The following is a 20,681-nucleotide window of genomic DNA, read 5'->3' as shown; positions in this document are numbered from 1 at the left end:
ATTCCACTTTTCTTCAAGGTCACTATTGGTCTTTGGTATTTCAAGGGGTTTATCATACACCAGAAAACATAGACTTCACTCATATATCAAATGCATACTGTGCTGTGCAACATCAGGTGAAAAACATTGCTGCTCACATACGAGTGAACATGTGGAAAATTTTTAAGTTCCTTCAAGGCAAATTTTGAGTTTTTGTATTTCAAGACCAGTGCCACCCTCAGGACACTCATTGCCGTGGTCAACTTTAACTCGGTAGCAGCGGGGATCATGTTTCTTAATGGTCCTTCCAAGCGAGAAAAATGAGAAAAAATCACCCCTCACACAAACCATTTCATAATATATATCAAAGCATTTGTGATCAGTTTATGCATCATCTATTTTGGGGGGGTTATATCATGACACAAATTTGGCCTGTCGCTGCTACACGGTAAAGCCACAAATTTGACCCGTTGCTGCTACCAGGTTAAGTTCATTCAAGGCAAATTTTGAGTTTTTATATTTCAAGACCAGTGCGACCCACAGGACACTCATTGCCGTGGTCAACTTTAATGCTGCTGCAGACTGGCACTGATAGAGTTCCTTGAATTATGTATAGATTCCCGTGGCTCTGGTATCAGAAACACTAACAGTCTCCTGAACTTTGCAAGATCCAGCAGGTTGAGAGCTTCAGATTCTTAGTAATAGAGACCAGAGCTGGACTGTTGGACTTGGAATAGGAGTGCTGGAGGGGTAGCTAAGGATATTAATCATATCCTTGTAAGGACTCATTGAAGGATCTCAGAACTGCACCCATTTTATTTATTATTATTATTTATTTTTTTTTTTTTTATTTGTTTATTTATTTATTTATTTTTTTTTTTCCATGTGTGTGCAGAGTTATTTGTAACTAATCTTCGGCTTGTGGCAGCACTTAAGCTTCATGTTATGTCAAGAAGAAGCTCAAGGGACTGAAAGACTTGACATATGCTCATGAGTATGCAGTGACAGTCTCAAATTAGTTCAATATGCTCAGCACCTTTGAAGACCCTATATAACTGAGATGCCTTAGAATATGAAGCTCATCTGCAATAGAGTGCATTAACGAGCGCCCAAAATTAAGTAGTGGTTTTGTCTTGGAGAAGAAACTTGAAAATATTGAGAATTTATGCAGCCTGGCTTGCTGGGAATCTAGACCAATACAGGACTTTGTCATGTAAGACTAAAGCTCTTCTGCTAAGGAGAGATAAAGAGTCAGAGGTTTTGCTGAGGATATCAAGGGTCACAACACAAATCCCCTCTGACCTACTGAGCCTTGAAGAAGCACTGTGCTGAGTATCCCTCAACACTCTGCAAACAGCAGATGGCTGTTTTGTATCAGACATAAATGGGTAGAGGGTTCACCGGAGTGAGTACTTTGGGTAGTTCTACATGTTGGACTCTCCCAGTGGATAAAGGATCTGAATCTTAAGTCCTTTCCAGCGAAGGATCTATATATAGATGGTTTGAAGGTGTGACTATTTAGCGATACATCTATATATAGATATTTGTTCTCAAGTGACCATGCTGGTTTGTAGGAGGATTTATATATAGACACTTTCATCTTACTCACATAATCATTTATTTAGTTTGGTATTTGGCATCTTAGGCTTGCTCCTATAGCTGAGAACCACTCAAATTTGTCAGTGTGTGTGTGTGTGTGTGTGTATATATATATATATATATATATATATATATATATATATATATATATATATATATATATATATATATATATATATATATATATATATATATATATATATATATATATATATATATATATATATATATATATATATATATATATATATATATATATATATATATATATATATATATATATATATATATATACATATATATATATATATATATATATATATATATATATATATATATATATATATATATATATATATATATATATATATATATATACAGTAAACCCCCTGGTATCTGTGTTAATAGAGCCACAGGGGGCACCCCGGATATGGTGTAGGTTAAGTCTAAGGACCCGAAAACCCAACTTTCGCCTACCACATTTAATATACAGTAGAGCCCCATTTAGTGCGAGAATTAGGTGGATGAACGCGGTCGCGCTAACTGAATTCACGCTAATTGAATAAAGTAACCAACATGAAAAAAATTATTTGGTGCACACGTGGGTCTGACTTTTGGGTTTGATAATTACTCAAAATAATCACTCACATTTGAAAAAAAAAAAAAAAAAAACGATTGGCTGAGCTCTGAAAACACGCTTCTGATTCGCTGGGAGTCCGATGACGTCATCACCGGTGCTCACCCGGTCAGCGGGCTCGCTGCCTTAAGGCAGCATCACACTGGCTGTTTTCTTCTAACCGTTGTGGCTACTGGCAACGCCCGTGCGCCCATCCGGGAGCGAGTTGTCGGTTCACCGTAACCTGGTGTCACACTGAGCCCTTTTCTTCCCACTGCGTTGGCAGCAGCTTGGACAACCGGCAAATCCAAATTTTCCGGGTGTGCGTCACACACGGCCATGGTCAGTTGCCCATATCCACATCCATAACGTAAACAAAGCACTTGCCCTGCATCAACATGGCGTCGTCTGCTAAAATAAGGGCTCACGCGGCTTGTACCGCTCATCATGGCGGCTTGTGCCGCGCATCATGGCGGTTTGGCGCAATTTTCAAAATTCGGTTGTGGTGGCTGCTCGCACTAACTGAGGCTTTCGCGCTAATTAAATTTTTTCTTGGTAGATGGTGGCTCGCGCTAATTGCGGTTCGTGCTAATTAATCTCGCGCTAAGTAGGGCTATACTGTATCATCGGCACAAATGAAGCTACTTAAGATCACGCCCGTAAGCCCACGATAGCCTTCCACCCCAGCGCACACGTATATATATGTAACGAGTGCAGGAACGATATGTTATATCCGTGAAAAAGAAAAATATGTTATGGGTTAGACTACATTTCAGCCTCTGCGCTGTTACCCCGCCCTGCTCACCCTTAGAATATATATCCTTATTATCTCACAAATGAAGCTACTTAAGCTCACGTCCGTATGCCCACGTCAGCCCTTTACGCCTGCGCACACGTGGATATATGAAACGAGTGCAGGAAGGATGTATTATAGCCGTAAAAACGAAAAAATGTTACGGGTTACGTCAAACTGCCCGCCTTGCCCTGCCGCCCCAAGAAAGTTTTACCTTGTTTTCTGCAATATTACATTTTCTACACTAATGCCAGGGTAGGCAAGCCTTTCCCCATCCACAGTGAATACATGGGCGTTGTGGCGTCTCTTGCAAACGATAATTAGCGACAACCTAAGAAAAATTGTCGGGGCGTTGCGGGGCTCTGGTCAGCATCTGCCATGGCCCCAAGGACACGGGTGTTTTGTTAAGATTCGCTCCTTACAGGGTAATTAACGCTTGTACACCCTGCTGACATATATATATATATATATATATATATACAGGTAACTCGATTTACGCGAGTTTGGTTTACGCGTTTTTGAAATAACGCGGGATCCAAAATCCAAATAAATGCTTAATTTACAAGTTTTTTTCCACTTATACGCAATATTTTAAGGAGTGGCCACCAGATGTCTCACGCAACTGGACTCACACGGCGCTGCGGCTGCACAGCTGAGCTCAATTCTTCCCGTGTGCCACTAGAACACCAGTACAATACCCAAGCTGCCACGCTACTCAACAATAGGGGTGGGCAGGTACCGGTACCAGTACTAATGGTACCAGCTATACAGTACGGTACTGGTACCAGACTGCTGGGTACCGGTGTCCCTCATTTCTTCCTCACATGAGTGAGGCTGAGATTGAGTGCCTGAGTGGATATCTTGGTGATATGGATATTCTCTCTCTCTCTCTCTCTCTCTCTCTCTCTCTCTCTCTCTCTCTCTCTCTCTCTCTCTCCACTGAATGAAGTGAATATTTATTTTTCGACAGAAACCTACCTCTTGTTTGATTTACATTGTTTTTTGATGTGTCGATCGACCTCTTCAAGGACACAATACATATAAAAATCGAGTTACCTGTGTGTGTGTGTGTATATATATATATATATATATATATATATATATATATATATATATATATATATATATATATATATATATATATATATATATATACACACAACAGCGCATAGTAAACATCACACACACAGGCAAAGCAATGCCTGGAGAAGGTATGACACGCATAAAAGCAATTACCTGAGCCATGGTGAACATAAACACTGGCGTGCGCGGCGCTTGTTTTGTTGTGGTGCGCAAGGTACAGAGAATCTCTTTACATATATATATATATATATATATATATATATATATATATATATATATATATATATATATATATATATATATATATATATATATATATATATATATATATATATATATATATATATATATATATATATATATATATATATATATATATATATATATATATATATATATATATATATATATATATATATATATATATATATATATATATATATATATATATATATATATATATATATATATATATATATATATATATATATATATATATATAAGTCCGTTTGTGTGCACAACCTCAGCTACGCTTCTCCATTACCACATAACATGAACATGGGACCCAAGAGACAAGCCAAAACACCTGCTGAATGCACCCCAAAGCGTTCGAGAAAGCTATTCACCTTGCAGAAGAATTTAGATTCAGAAGTTACGTTTTCATAGTAGAATTACAAAGGCAACAATAAGGGCTACAGAGTGAGCGAAAGCTGAGGGAGGCACTGCCACTCACTTGCTAAGTCAGCTGTGTAAACACTGATCTTGGCGCCGGCACTGCTGGGTCAGCGCCTGTTTTGCGTCTCTTAACAGCTCGGACAACTCCTCGAATGACTCGAACGATGTAAGAGCTATCAGCGATGCATTTGAGAGAGGTAATTGGGCTGCCCCGAGAGCCCAGACCAACTGGGCCCATCTATCAAACACTTTTGTGCGCCTCTCAGTTAAGCCTCGTCGTTGCTATGGTAATGGCGTCTCACTGGAAGGAAAATGGCATCTGCTGCTCTCTATCTAGCTATTGTCACCAAAATGGCGTCCGCTGATCTTCTTGATGACGTTTAGACATGCATCACTAGCTGTTCTGGCCGATGAGCTCCTTGCAACAGAGAATGAAAAGGAAGCTGCAGTGGTTATGGTGGCACAGAGAGGTGAAATTCAATGGAAGCACTTATATGTGTTTGTTTGGGCTGCCATATTTGCTGATGACGTCATCACAGCACGGAGGCTTTCCAAACTGAGCTGCAGCGAGCAGTCCGGATTGGGAATCCGGGCTGCGGCGTCATGCATTGGAGAGCACACGGATCAGTCCATGCAGCCCGAGTCGCTCTCAAACGCAGCTTAGGGGTAATTTAGCCAGTATATTAGCCGAGTGGCTTAAAATTACTCAAAGGGCAAAAATGCCTACCGGTGCACTCGGAATAGAACGTTAAAAAAAGAAAAAAAAGGAAAAAAAAAAAAGAAAGTGTCCGACTGTCTGATATACGGCTTATTCGGGTCCAACTTAAGCGGGGTTTACTGTGTGTATGTATATATATATATATATATATATATATATATATATATATATATATATATATATATATATATATATATATATATATATATATATATATATATATATATATATATACTTAAGAATATCTGACACACAATAACAATGCCTTTACCTTGATTTGAAGGCTGGCTGAGTTTCCTGGAAAGGAGGGAAGGGTTGAGATTCAGTGCCATACTAACCTATTATCTCCTATACAAAACAATCTTCAAGCATTCTTACCTCAGACAATGGTTCAGGGATTCTCAGTCCAACTAGAAACTCAGTAAATAATATCAACACCAATTTTTAATTAAAATAACTATGAAAATAGATGTGTGGGCAAGTAACCTTGAGCATCAGCTATGCTGTTCATGTTCATTGCCTCAACTCTGGCCAATTCCACAAGCCAAGCCCAAGCTGCCACATTGGTGGGACTGAGGTATTACTTTAGTGGGACTGGGCCACTGTTCCTGAAATTACTTTTTTGCTCCGCTACACCGAATGGCAAAATCGTGAGCGAGTTTTTTAATCGCCAGTGACGTCATATCTCATCCTTCCACAGCATAGTGACAGATGTTTTCACAAAATTCAGTTAGCATTATTATTATTTTTACCAACTCGTTATTTTCCATAATGAAGTACACACACTTCAAAGTACAAGGCTGGACTATTGATATCAACATAACTCTGGGTAACTTTGAATTGCAGAATTCTTAAGTTGATCAAGTCATTACATTTAATATTTAAATGAAGCACTGAAATATCATACAGTTTATTGGAACAATGTAATTTATCAACTCAAGCTTACTGGCTGATCTTTAAATATTTTTAAGAGAGCTTGTGAGGCATTGGCATTCACCTTTAATGCACATATGACTTGTCGCAATGCTGGGTTATAGTGCTGCAGAAAAATAGTGTGATTAGCCTTAGGGCCAGTCTTACAGTCCAGTACAGCACGTTTGTAAGCTCCCCAACCAAACACAAAACATGACAAAAATTCCTTGTTTTTTGTTTTTTTTTTTTTTTTTTTTTTTTTTTTTTTTTACAGCAGAAGAGTCAGTTCAAGGGCATAAAAAAAGGTAAGAAATGTGAAAAAAAACACTTTTCAAGGAATTTTCGTTGTGTTTTGTGTTTGGTTGGGGAGCTTACAAACGTGCTGTACTGGACTGTAAGACTGGCCCTTAGTCTTGTTGTTCCCTATCAGAGGAAGGCTATATACATTTTGCTTCTTGAAAAATTGGGTCTGCAGCTTTTGAGTTGAACTTGTGGTATGAAGTATTAGGTAGGTGTGGATTGGCTCTGTGACTGTCTTGTGTTGTGTTGGCTGGTGGTGGGAGCAGGACTGAAGCGAGGCAGCAGCATGGGTTGTGGCGGGGCTGTATTGTGTTCACGTGTCTTCCTCTCACCCTCACGTAGGAAGAGAAGCGGGCAGGTATGCCTCGATACCAGCAGGCACCCCGAGCCTCCCCACAAAGGGCTCGGGCGCCTGCTCCTGCTCCCCCCCCCCAGCGCGTGGAGTCTCCACCCGTGAGTACTGCACCTTCACGCCTCTCTCAACTTGTGCCTGCCTGCCTGGACCATTTCTACCCACCGGCGATGTGTTTAGACACACAGGTGCAACCTGCCTCTACTGTGTCGTTGCCAGACCTGGATTATTTTATATGCAATAGGATCAACCATTCTGTACACCACTGACAAGATCAACAATTGAAATCTAAACCAAACTAAGCCTTGAAAACTTAGTAAATCATGAGTGTGTTTTTGTTTGCAGGAGGAACGTCGCATGAAGATGGCCCGCTACAGTCAGGCAAGTGCCGCTGCTGCAGCGATGGCCATGGGTGGAGTGCTGACCCATCCAGGTGGGGTGCGGCCCACCCACCCTGGAGTGGTGGTGGAGGCTCCCCCCATGGTGTCTACTATAGTGCCCACCATGGTGACCACCATGTCACCAGCCATGGTGCACACAGGACACATGGCCATACCTGTGTCACTGCCCACAATTATGCGGCCGAACATGCAACCAATAATGACGCCTCAGCCAATGGTGTCAGCTGCCGTGCCTACGGTTTCTGCCATGCCTGGAGGCATGCCCCCCCTCCCCATTGGAGGTATGAGACCACCCATAGGTCTGCCACAAGGTAAGTCATCCTCCAAATGCACTACTACCCTCCCGTGACCTTGAGAGTGGTAAGTATGCAGCTCTAGAGCCTTTGCCTTGCTGTACCACACCATGTTTAAGGCTTAAGACTGAGCAGTAAGATATCACACTCATGTCTGCTAAGTCCTGAATGTTATGATTATGTTGTGGAAGGAAACATTCATACTCATAAACTTCAGTTTACATTCAGTTAGAGATTGTTTTAGATAAATGTTTCATCCATATGAAGTACTTCATGTTCCCTAATTCCAAATTTTATATGAAAATTTGTTACCTTTGTTTCTTCTCATGCTGCTCCTATCAATTATTTTTGTTGTACCAGCTTGTGTTGCATTGCTCTAAAAGGAGTAGATCAAGCATTGAAACCTCTGGTGCTGGAGACATGAGGTGGTATGGCAAGGGATATTTCCGGTGATGAAGACACTGCATGTAGCTTCTCAATTGGTGTTAAGTGAGCGTCATGGTGATGGGTTATTTTGTGTTGGGATTTCTTCATGGTTTGCACTTGGTGTTTTTGTGTCAGTCATTCAAGTTAAGCCTCAGTAGTGTTTGTGTCCAATCACTTATTTGATACGTTATTACAACTAGTGGATGCAGTAAAGTAGCACTTAGTTGGGGGAAACTACAGTTATAAAGGAAATATGTGCAGCTGGCATGAACAGGAAATTACTAGTTACTAAATATATTATAGTGTCATTTTGATTAGAGGGCTGAGTGTTAGGTAGTACTTTTCTAGTTTTTGTACTTGATTTCAACTCATAATTTCATGAGGTCATATTGCTGCAAGATATTACTAACCATGTCATGTGAGTAATAAATGTCACACACACACACACACACACACACACACACACACATGTACACACACACACACACACACACTAGTTTACAAATTGTGGAATAAAATGGAAGAAGTAGATAATGAGGAATTACTACTACTGAGAGAAGTAAGAAACACCAGCAACCCACGAGGACACAGTAAAAAATTGAGAAATGGAAGATGCTTGAGAGACATAAAAAAATATAGCTTCCCGCAAAGAAACAGAGGTTTGGAATAGACTAAGTGAGGAAGTAGTATCAGCGGAGAGTGTGCACAACTTAAGGGAAAAACTAGACAAATACAGATACGGAGACGGGACCACACGAGCGTAAGCCCAGGCCCTTTAAGATTACAACTAGGTAAATACACAATACATACACACAGTGAAGAAAGAAGATCTAATAATATGGGATGCAAGAGAATCAAGAGGTCATGGAAGGAAGATGAAAAGGGAAGAACTGCTTTCCACAAAGGGTGGTGTAGGCCCGGAACGGCCTGAAAAAAGATGTGGCCCATGCAAAGGCGATTCATGAATTTAAGGTCAAGTTGAATAATAGTTGATATAGAGACAGGCCAGTATGAGCAAAGCTCCTTTCCTGTATACCACAACTAGGTAAATACACACACACACACACACACACACACACACACACACACACACATTCTTAACAATTCATTTGATAAATTCTGTTATTGTTTGGACATTGGTGGATTACACACATTGTTAGTCTGAGAGTTTCATCTTGACAAAGCCATAAAAGTGAAATGGCATATTTCAAAGAATACATATTGCATACCATATCAGCCTCATGTTTTTGGGGTGGATTTTGTTGAAAAGCGACCACAATACTCTTGCAGGAAGCAAGTAACTTGAAGCACTAATCATCTAGGATGAACTGCCTCAAGTTCCCTCTATTATCATTTGTTTTCTTTTGGACCATTTCTTAATTTGAGACAGATAATCTATCTATATTTATCTATCTATATGAAGGGTTCTTGTGCTAAAGTTTTGTATGGATCAGACATATAATTACAAATTTTGAGGAACATTTATTTTTATTTTATTATTATTATTATTATTATTATTATTATTATTATTATTATTATTATGATCATCATCATCATCATCATCATATCCCCCCTTTGCCACTATGCCTGTTTCTGACGCGACTTCTCAAAAGGCTTATGGACCCGATAGAGTCTTTGTAAACTGCTTCTGTGCTGATACCCTACCTAGTCAAACTCTTTCATCTCTGCCTTGCAATATCTATTTTCCCATCCTGCTGGAAGTATGTCTACATACAGTACCCGTCAGTTGAAGTGTCGCACTTGGCCCCGTGACACTTCTTGTGGCGGGATTTGGTATGAAGTGTAAATCAGAGGGAGAAAACTCGCCTGGTAGAAAATGACCATATGGTAACTTTCCTCACGCTCTCCTCAGTCTAACAAGCAGGGAAAACAATGACTTAGTGCTGCATTAGCTTTTACTAGAGAAGGCAGTGTTGCACTTTCCATCCTGTTGGGACCTGTAGATTTTCTTGCATACTTTCTTTGGGTTGCTGTCAATTACTTTAAACATCGCTTCATTTGTCCACAACACCTTTCGCCACTGCTCCAAGGTCCAGTCTCCATATTTTGCAGCAAAACTAAGCCATTTCTCCATTTGTTGAGTCATAATGAGGGGTTTGTTATGGGCTGTGACTTTTGTAACCCAAGTTATCGTGGAGGTGGCGTTGGATGGTGAAAACAAAGGCATTATCGAGAATCATAGAGGTGTTTTCCTTAATTTGCTTTGCTGTTAAGGTGGGATTGGCTTCCACTTACCTCTTTATAATACAGAGGGTTCGGGGAGAGACCACAGAGTGAGGTCCTCCCCATGGCAGTGGACTGGCATTTCCTGGCTGTCGGATGCCTTGAATTTAGGCACCATACGCTGAACAGATTGACGATTGAAGCCAGTTTGCTGGACAATTTCTTGGGTTTTTAGGCATAATCTGTGACACTATCACTCTCACGATGTCATCATGGCTAGTGCAAGGCTTCGGCATAATGCACACTGAAAAATGTGGCAGAATGTTGCAGCATGCAAGAAAATCTACAGGTCCCAACAGGATGGGAAGTGCAACACTGCCTCCTCTGGTAATAGCTAATGCAGCACTAAGTCATTGTTTTCCCTGCTTAGTAGATTTAGAAGAGTGTGAGGAAGTTTGCCGTGTGGTCATTTTCTCCCAGGCGAGTTTTCTCCCTCTGATTTACACTTCATACCAAATCCCGCCACAAGAAGTGTCACGGGGCCAAGTGCGACACTCCAACTGACGGGTACTGTATAGCCTGTGCCTAAGAAGGATGACTGCTCTATCCCTTCAAACTACCATCCTATATCTATGTTCTTTGTAAATCTTTTAACCCTTAGATTATGGCGATCGTATATATAAGTACGCTACCACACGCCCCACCCATACGGGGATCATATATATAATCATCACGCTCTGCGCTCCCTACGTTTCAAATATACCGGCAGTTCTTGACTCGGAAGAATGGTGGAGGCATCTGGCATCCATACACACTCCCATTCGTCTCAGCGCGGGGCCTACCGAAGGCCACAGATCATTTTCCACTCTTGTTCGGAACACATCTGGCATGGCTCGTGATGCGTCAAGCAGTTCCTCTGCTCCGGGCGGAAGTAGAGCGTGGGCGAATCAAGGTGACAGTGACTTTGATGACTGATATGGTAGTAACATTGAGAGAGAGAGAGAGTGTGTGTGTGTGTGTGTGTGTGTGTGTGTGTGGGGTGCTCCCATGCAACGCGTCATGTCCACGAGAAAATGCGCAATATTTTCGGCTGTCAACTTTTTTATTATTATTAGGAGAGAAGTTTTATTACACCACCATATATACTTGATGAATATACAATAATTGCAAAGACACCATTTCCACCTCTTTTAAATGTCTAAATTTTCCCCGTGCACAGCATCCAGAGAAATGTCTTGCCACCTGTACTTTAAGGGTTAAACAATCCTTAATAGAAAATTTCTTCAATAATTTTTTTTGCATCCAAATTTTGCAAGGGCCACTACTGGGGATCTTGCCTTTCTAACTGACTCTTTGCCATTTCAGTGAACTTTTTGTTCTTTGCTTCAGACACCCCGAAAGCTGTTGACAGTCTGCCACAAACCTTTGCTTTCCAACTAGCTTCCTTCATATTTTATCCCTTTCTCTGTACCTTTATTTCCATTTTTATTTAAGACTAATCAATTTCTGCTATGGTAGATGTCTCTACCCCAAAGCCTATAAAGAGGTGTTCTGCAGGGCTATGCTCTTATCTCCAACTCTGTTGTTTGTTAATAATCTTTACAAAACAAATTGTTCTGTCTACTTCTGTACAGATGACTCTTCTGTATTACACAACATTTTTAAACAAAAGACCCTCTCAACAGGAATTACAGGACTTGAGGCTTGTTGTTATATCATTTCAGAATAGAGTTTAAGGAACTTGATAACCTTCACATAAAACTTAATTTCTCCACCTGACAACTCAACACAATCTACCAAACTTATATCCCTTATTCTCCAATAACACTTGGCTGCCCCCTTTGTTTTCATTAAACATTCTTGGCTTATCTGTAACTCAAAACCTTAACTGGAAACCTCATACTTCATCTCATACAAAATTAGCATCATCAAGATTAAGTGTTTTGTATCTTCTCCAGCAATACCTTTTGCCCTCATGGATGCTAAGCATTCACAAGGGCCTTGTCCACCTTCACATGGAGCGTGCATCTCATGTATCAGGGCTTTACACTCACACTTTTTAGACAGTAGAGGTAAAGACTTTTTATCTTATCAGTTCCCCTCCCATCGCTAACTCTTCTACCTGGTATATTCCACTGCAGTGTTGCATCTCTTTCTATCTTCTGTTATTTTCTTGCAGACTGTTCTGAATTTGCTAACTGCATACCTCCACCCCTCCTGCAGCCCTGCTGCATAAGAGCCCCTATACTATCCAAATCCCTTATGGAAGACAACCAGTATCTTCATTCTTTCGTCCCTTTTGCTGGTAAACTCTGGAACACCTCTTTTTTCTTCTGTATTTCCACCTTTCTATAACTTGAATTCTTTCAAGGGGAAGACACCCCTTGAACTGTTTCTGGATAATATTAGGAATTTACTACCACTTTCCTTTTGGGTTGCAGTAGTTTTGTGGACTTGTTTTTCTGTTTTTCCTGTTTGCATTTGACTTTCCTCTGGTCTGAAAAAATAATGGCACTTCGCATGGAATCTACTGTGGCATGTCACCACGCCCCCCTCTTACATTTTGCACTTGGGTCACCCACTTCCATCAAAACATTTTTTTATCATTATAATATAGACAGATAATAATAAATGCAATTTTCATATACAATGATAGTATAGAGTTTAGTGCAGTAGTTGCAACTCTTTGACTCAAATTTGTCCAAAACACGTCTTTTTCTGACTGGCATGGGTTTCTTGATGGCTTCCTTTTTGGCGCTACAGTGGTTTTGTTTACAAGCTGTGCCATCATTACCAATCCTCTTCTTGCATTACTTTAGTTGTTCACCTCATACACACTCCATTCCATGATGTACAAAGGCTGGCAGTGGCGAGCTGCCTTGCAGTGTGTTTGTTTAGGGAAGTGGGCAGGTGGCAGCATGTGGTGTAAGACTGTTGTGAGGGTCAAGGAGTGAGTGGTATGTGTGTGTGTATTTACCTAGTTGTATTTACCTAGTTGTATATTTTACAGGGCCTGGGTTTACGCTCGTGTGGTCCCGTCTCCATATATATACTTGTCCAGTTTTTCATTAAAGTTGTGCACACTCTCTGTCGATACTACATCCTCACTTAGTCTGTTCCAAATCTCTATGCTTCTTTGCAGGAAGCTATATTTTTTTTTGTCTCAAACATCTTCCTTTTCTCAATTTTTTACTGTGTCCTCGTGTGTTGCTGGTGTTTCTTCTTTTAGTAGCAACTCCTCTTTATCTACTTCTTTCATTTTATTCCACAATTTATAAATTTATATTAGGTCTCCCCTTTCTCTTCTTTGTTCCAATGTTGGCAGGTTCATTTCCTTTAACCTTTCTTTATATGACAATCCCTTCAGTTCTGGAACCATCTTCATTGCCATCATTTGTATTCTTTCTAGTTTTTTTACATGTTTCTTCTTATGGGGAGTCCACACAGTTTCCGCATTTTCCAACTTTGATCTAATCATAGTGGTAATCATTTTTTTCATCATATCCTTATCCATGTAGTGAAATGCTATTCCTATATTTCTTACCATTCTGTACGTATCTCTGAATATCCTATTTACACATGACTCTCTGACTGTTGATTATCTTGTATTATCACTCCCAGATCTCTCTTCCTGAACTTTTAATATTTCTCCATCTCCCATTCTATATGTCCATTTTGGTCTCCCTTCACTCTTTCCTGTTTCCATTATATGACATTTCTTCACATTAAACTCCATCTCCCATTTCTTACTCCAATCCCAAATATTATTTAGGTCCTCTTGCAGAATTTCACAGTCTACTATTTATTATGTGTCTCAGCAATTTCACATTGTCTGCAAATAAATTCATGTAACTATTTACTTTCTCCAGCATATCATTTATATATATTAGGAAAAGTATTGGTGCCAGTACCGATCCTTGAGGCACCCAACTATCTACATTTCTCCATTCCGACTTCATGTCCTTTACCACTGTTCTCATTTCTCTTCCCTTTAACTTTCCATCCAATTTTTCATTTTCCCTTTCAATCCTCCTCTTTTCCAGCTTCCATAATAGTCTTGTATGTGGAACTTTGTCGAAAGCCTTTTTTCAAGTCCAAATACACGCAATCTACCCATCCATCCCTCTCCTGTGTAATTTCCATCACTTTTGAGTAAAAGCTCAGTAAGTTTGTTACACATGAATGCCCTTGTCTAAAGCCATACTGTTTTTCTGTAGTAATATTATGTTCTAGAAATTTTGTCCATTATTTCTTTATCACTTTTTCACATATTTTACAAACTATACTAGTCAAAGATACTGGTCTATAATTTAGAGATTTTTCCTTTTTCCTGCTTTTATACATAGGGGATATATAGTGTGTGTGTGTAGACATGAGGCATGTATTGGCAAGCAAGTAATGTAAAGAAGCTCTTGGTGTCTATGAAATGAGTTTTGTGTGACACACTACAACTATGCTAAATCAGCTGATTCAAAGTAAGCAGACTATCATTTTCCTTAACCCGAGAACAGAGACAGACCTCAGTTGAGGTTTTCCTGAGGAGAGGCAACAAGCCTCACTTGAGCGCAATTTTTGAATGCGTACAGAAACCGCGCCAGTAGGTCTAGATGACTGAAAATTGGACTGGATAATGTAATATATGGCAACACTCAGTAGGACTACCCTCTATCCCCACGTCATTCATTTTGCCGCAGTCAGTCGTCTTGCCTCGTCTCGTAGCACGTCTTATTTATAAATTATTGATAAACTAAAAAAATTAAGATATAGATGAGGTGTATATTAGTAGTTACAAATATGTGTACGTGCTACGTGTCACTTACGCTCACGTCCCTCGTCTTACCTCGTCGCACGTAGTTCCCCCTCGCACATCCCAAGGGTTGCCAGCGCTCGGCCAAATCCCATTTATTAACCGCTGCCACAGCCATACAAATAGGTTTAGAATGTTTTGGTTTTCACTGTCCTATGCGCTCCAATATTCCAAAGGCGCAGAGGTACTGTTTTTCCAATTCTGAGAGACTCAATTTTTTGGTCAACCAGTCGCCTGACAATGGCCCTCTCCAACCCTGGGCTCGCTTTTCTCGGGTTAATCTTATCATCATTGAGCTATGCATGTTATATTCAGCATAGTCTGCATAGTCTAACTTTGGAAGCAGTAAGAACTAGGGACAATCAGGGGCAGTTGGTAACTAGTATAGAGCCAAATATGTAGTATGTATCTCGTTCTCAGTGGAGAGAGAGAGTGTGTGTGTGTTTTGGCAGACAAGGGATTGAATTGTCGGAGAAAGTTCCGAAACAGAAAATTGGAGAAGTTTGCCATGGCCATGCCCTCTGGAAATTCCTTTTAGAGTATAGGGTATCCGAGATAAAGATATTTTTATAATCAAGCATGAAACTTTTTTTTTATGAGAAGCTAAAGCAACTGGAGCTTAAAAGTTATCTTTAAGCTGTATTTGACACTGGTTAAACCTCACTGGGATTATGCTATTCAGTTTTGGTGCTGCTGTTACAGTTGAGATATAAATTCCCTCTAGGCAATGCAGAAGAAGGAGTTACATGATCCAAGGACTTAGGAACTTCCCTTACCAAGAAAGACTAAAAAAAAAAATAATAATAATAAAAAAAAAAAAACATTCCACGGAAAAATGTAGACTGCTTGGTGATTTAATTGAGGTTTTTAAATGGACTAAGGGGATTAGCAAGGGTGATTTACTTGAAATAATTACATAAGATAATGTGAGGACACAGTAATGGGTGTAAGTTGAATAAATTAAAGTCCAGGAAGAAAATAGGCAAGAACTAATTCACGAGCAAGGTGGTGGATGAAATGAACAAACTTAGCAGATATGTGGTTAAAACAAATACATTTGAAAGCTTTGAATGTGGGTTAGATGTATTTTATGGACAGGAATGTGAAGAATGTGAATGCAAAGATTTGAAGGTCCTTGTTTAGTTGTGATGTTATGTTGATTTTTACTGGAATTATTTTTAGCCGGCCTGAGTGACACAATCCATTTGTCCGTGTTGCTGGCCCATGAGTTGAGGCTGTGGCGTGAAATGAGTACTACTGGTAGGCTACTCATGTAATTCACATACATACTATTATCCCTTAGCTTTGATGCAATATGTTTTTAGCCAGATGCTCAAGTGGCTTGGAGATGAAGCACAGATCCGGATGCAGCGGAAATAGTAGATGGCTTTGTATCCATCTTGTGCAGTAGCTAACAACTGGTAATAAGCTGTGTGGTGACCTTGGGTGTTCTCCCAACGTGCTTGAGCAAAAATTAGTCAAGGACATATAATTTGGAAGTTTTAAATTGTGCGGAAATTTTCTTGTGGACATCATATATGACAGCACCTGGTATGGGAGGATTAAAGAGAAGGAAGAGTTCCAAAGTGTAGGCTGTGAGATGTGGATGCAGATACTAAAGAATGAGCCAAGGGCAAATATGTGTTTTCCATCATGGTATATAAAGTTGAAAATAGTATAAATCCATGGAAGAATTTTGGTGATATTGTGAAGAAACCCTTCACTACTGTTATCAGTGATAATGAATATTGGTGTTCCTCTGAAAATATATAAGCAGTGGGGTAAGTGAAATAAGTCAGCTAGTAGGTAAGGACACAATGTAATCAGCATGAAGCATTTGGTCATGATCTGTTGTTGTGGATGGTGACGTCATGGTATTGGGTGACCTCAGTTCTTTCCATTTAGTTTACTCTTATAGTATTTTCTTTTTTCCAGTTATGTATATTGGTATTACCTTCCAACCTAGTGAATGACTAATTGTTTTGTTACTCAATCATTGCAGCGCTGCCCGGCCATGGGCAAATGGCTCCAGGGATTGCCGGTCCACCAATGATGGGCGCCCCTATGATGGGTGGACACATGATCCCTCGCTTCAGGTGACCACCTGGTCCTGGTATGTAACCAGCAGGTAGGAGCTACAGGATGGGCAGCAGCAGCAGTGGCAGAAGCAGCAGCAGCAGTAGTAGCAGCAGCAGCAGAAGCAGCAGCAGCAGCAGCAGGCCGATGCTGGTGAGGCAACACACGCATGCCCTCGTCATGACTGATAGCCTCCTCACCGACCCTCCCTCGCTCGCTCGCTAAGCACACTAGCGCAGTCAGTCACTAAGTTGGCCTGTGTGGCAAACCAACACACATCTGGGACAACCCAAGATAAGTCTGCTGTCCTCATGCATTGCAATAGGCAAGAACCTTCAAACACCACTCAGGCTAAGCAATGTCCACATTTAGGAAAAAAGATGATGTAGGAAATAGTCGCATCCACCTAATAGGTCTATATATGCTTTGAGTGATCGTCTTTGTGTGGATTTAATTTTGATTTGCAGTAATGATATGAAGTTATCATTGGTCCCTAACACTGTTGGTTTTCCATCACAGTTGGGTTAGTCCTGTGTGGACAAGCTAACACTGCATCATTCTGCAGCAAGCATCTTTTATCATCTGTTATTGACTTCTTTGTCTCCCATCATTGCTCTTTTATCAGTGTTAAAATGTTTACCCACAAGACTGTCGTTTGTGTGCCGCCCACGTGGAACTTGTGTTTGAGCAAGTGGTGCCTGTATAGTTGCTCCTGTATACGTGCTTTTTGGGACCCACACTTGACTGTATGTATCTTTGCCCTGATCCAGCTCAAGTGTGCAGGAACAGTCTCCCAGGTGCCACATCTGTGCCTCCTAATTTCCTTCATCTGCTTCAAATAAATCACAGTTATCAAAATTGTTGGGAACTTAACATGGGGATTGATTCCTGTGTGGATGTGGCTTGTGGAGTGAAATTCTGGTGCTTACTTGGGCCCGGATGGAGGTGTGAACTCAACTTTCCTCTTGAGCGTGGGAGCACTTGTATCATAGTGTTTTAGGTTCCATCATTCTTTTCAGTGACAAATGTGTATTGTGAAATTTCTCTTAAGGTAAGAAACTGTTTAGTTGATAAGGTAAGAAAGTGTTTAGTATAGAGATGAAGTAGTTCTTGACTGAAGCACTGTTGGAAATTTTCGTACCAATACAGATGTTTACAGCAGGTTAGTCCATTTACATAATTTTTGGCCAGTTGTACAAATAACTTTGTAAATTGTTGAAAGGGGGATCCCATTAGCACCCGTAAGTACATTTTTTTGTATTTATTATTGTCACATTATTTACTGCCTGGAGAACTAGCAGACTCCAGTGATCAGCTTTGTTAAATTACTATATCCTATTTACTGTATGTTGTGAAATAAATACAGATTAAGTTGTCTGTCATGTATTAGTTCATTTCAGGCTTTATATTTTGTTACAATGCATATAATTTTTTCTTGAGAGTAATGGATTTTTTGTATTGTTAAAAAGGTGGAAGGAGTGGAGCAAAGGAACAGTCAGTGTGGAAATTCGCAACAGGTGAGCCCAGAGGAGAGGACGCGATGCTGGGAGAGATGAGAGCATTAATATTGTTCCCCATGCTGAGTAGTCTCACGGTTGTACTCTTCAAGCTGTTTTTGTAGACCGGCTTCTCTCTCAGGATGTCTTGTCCTATTAATACTCCTACCAGCCTCATATTACTGAGAATTCTGTACAGACTTGTTCACTCTTCAGTTACATATACCTTGGCCACTTAACTAGGTTGTTCCATGGGATTAAATGTAAAATCTTTGCTGTAGATTTACCACAAGTATCACCTCAGTGTGCATGGAATTGCTAATTATCATAAATATCAGTAACTGGGCAATGAATGGAACTTTAACTCTTAATTGGGTATATGCATGGAAGGATAGAAAAAAAATAAGGGCCAGAAAATTGTCAATCGCCAGGTGAAAAAAGCTGTATTGGCTGGCTACAGGGACCACACAGGGGGTGGTGAGGCTAGCCAACTTGACTGCAAATGGATGGTTGAGAAGTTTGGGTGCATTAGTTTCAAATACAGTTTGCCGAATAGTAGGAGTCACTTTTATGAAATTAAAATATTTTGTGGAAATCTCATGATACAAATACTGATCAAGCTGCACTCTTTATTGGGAACACTAAACCCTTGGTTACAGTGATGCAGTTATGCTTATTGTATTTTTAATCGGTAATTAATTTGAGGACATACTCAAAGAAACAGAGGTCAATATTTGTTGAATAGTTTTATAAATTATTTCCTTACAGTGAAAACGGGTTTACTGGTTCTGCAAATAGAAGTTGCTAGTTAAAAAAGAAATCAGAATATAAATGAATTGCTGAAGATGTGTCCTTGGGAGTTGTGAAAATTACTTTCCCCAAGACTTGTAGTTGATGCCTCATGGGCTCTCCAAGCTCTTTTTGTTTATTTATTTATTTTATTAATATTTATTTAGTTTGTCATAGTGACTGGAAACTATAGTGCTTCTTGCCCTCCAATTCAGTGTTATCATTGGGAACTGATGCAAGGCTAACTAGCAGGGTGTATTACAACCAGGTGAGAAGACAAAAAATCGAGAATAAGATTTCCAGACTAGTTAAAATAGATTAGCTTTTTCTCAGTACATGTGCTTCACATCGTAATTGAGTGAACCTTTCAAGTGAACGAAAAGAGCATACTAAAGAGTTGTACACGTCACACTGCTGGTTGTTTAAGTAAATAAGAAATACATCCCACAGCAATTTGTAAAGTCAAACTGTATATCATTGTTGACAAAGCAGAGACCCATTAGTAGGTTGGTTAGCTGTGCCATGCCCCTGACTAACTAACCTAACGTGACACTCCGATGCACACGCCAGCAGTCACAACAGTTTCAGTTTCCCCAGCTTGCAGCCTCTCTGGAGCCCTGTTATGTTTCCGCATGGCACTCCGCTCTTGATTAGCTTGTTGGTGATGGTGAATCTGGGAAGTGAGGCCACATCTCAGTTTGGGGCCCATGAGCACCTCTCACCAGCTGCACTCACTAGTAGCTTGACCAATGATTTCCTTCTACCCTTTTGGGCATTGTAGGGATAGAATGAAGTTTGTTTTTTGGATATTGCTTCACTAAATTGTTCTCAGTTCTTTTTGGGACTCAGGTTGCAAATGTTTTATTAGACAGACTTACATTCTGCACTTGAATGATGACTATCAGTAATAGAGTGAGTGTGGTTTTAGTGAAGGTGACTCAAGTTGGCCTTGTTGCTCAGTAGCCCTAGCTGCTCCAAAATGAGCATCTCAGTCTTCCAGCAGCCACCAGGTAGGCTGAATTCACAGCACCAGGGGCTGTTGGGTTTCAGTCCCCCAACCGAATGTGGTTTGGTGATTCGTTCACAGCCTATCACGGTGCTGTTGGACCTTCTAGTCCCCAGCCCCTTCAGGGGGCTTGGTGAATTCTCTCATTACTACTCTGTGTCGTACTATGTTAGGTT

The 20,681-nt window shown here is 40.2% G+C and overlaps 1 protein-coding gene across 6 annotated transcripts in view; it reads left to right on the top strand.

Moving 5' to 3' along the window:
* Window positions 1-18,589, top strand: part of LOC126986730 (BUB3-interacting and GLEBS motif-containing protein ZNF207-like) — a 33,076-nt gene extending 14,487 nt beyond the window's left edge. For 2 of the 6 annotated variants that reach the window (XM_050843100.1, XM_050843099.1), the window contains exons 5-8: window positions 7,018-7,215; window positions 7,373-7,739; window positions 11,101-11,283; window positions 17,141-18,589. In XM_050843100.1, the coding sequence (XP_050699057.1) occupies window positions 7,018-7,215; window positions 7,373-7,739; window positions 11,101-11,283; window positions 17,141-17,238 (846 nt within the window). In that variant the 3' untranslated portion in view covers window positions 17,239-18,589. The remainder of the gene's footprint in view (window positions 1-7,017; window positions 7,216-7,372; window positions 7,740-11,100; window positions 11,284-17,140) is intronic. The other 4 variants (XM_050843103.1, XM_050843102.1, XM_050843101.1 and 1 more) reach the window with 3 other exon arrangements.
* Window positions 18,590-20,681: the final 2,092 nt, after the last annotated feature.

The sequence above is a fragment of the Eriocheir sinensis genome, chromosome 62 (assembly GCF_024679095.1).
Source record: "Eriocheir sinensis breed Jianghai 21 chromosome 62, ASM2467909v1, whole genome shotgun sequence".
NCBI classification, from domain to species: domain Eukaryota; kingdom Metazoa; phylum Arthropoda; class Malacostraca; order Decapoda; family Varunidae; genus Eriocheir; species Eriocheir sinensis.
This window is presented reverse-complemented; position numbering and strand designations above follow the sequence as displayed.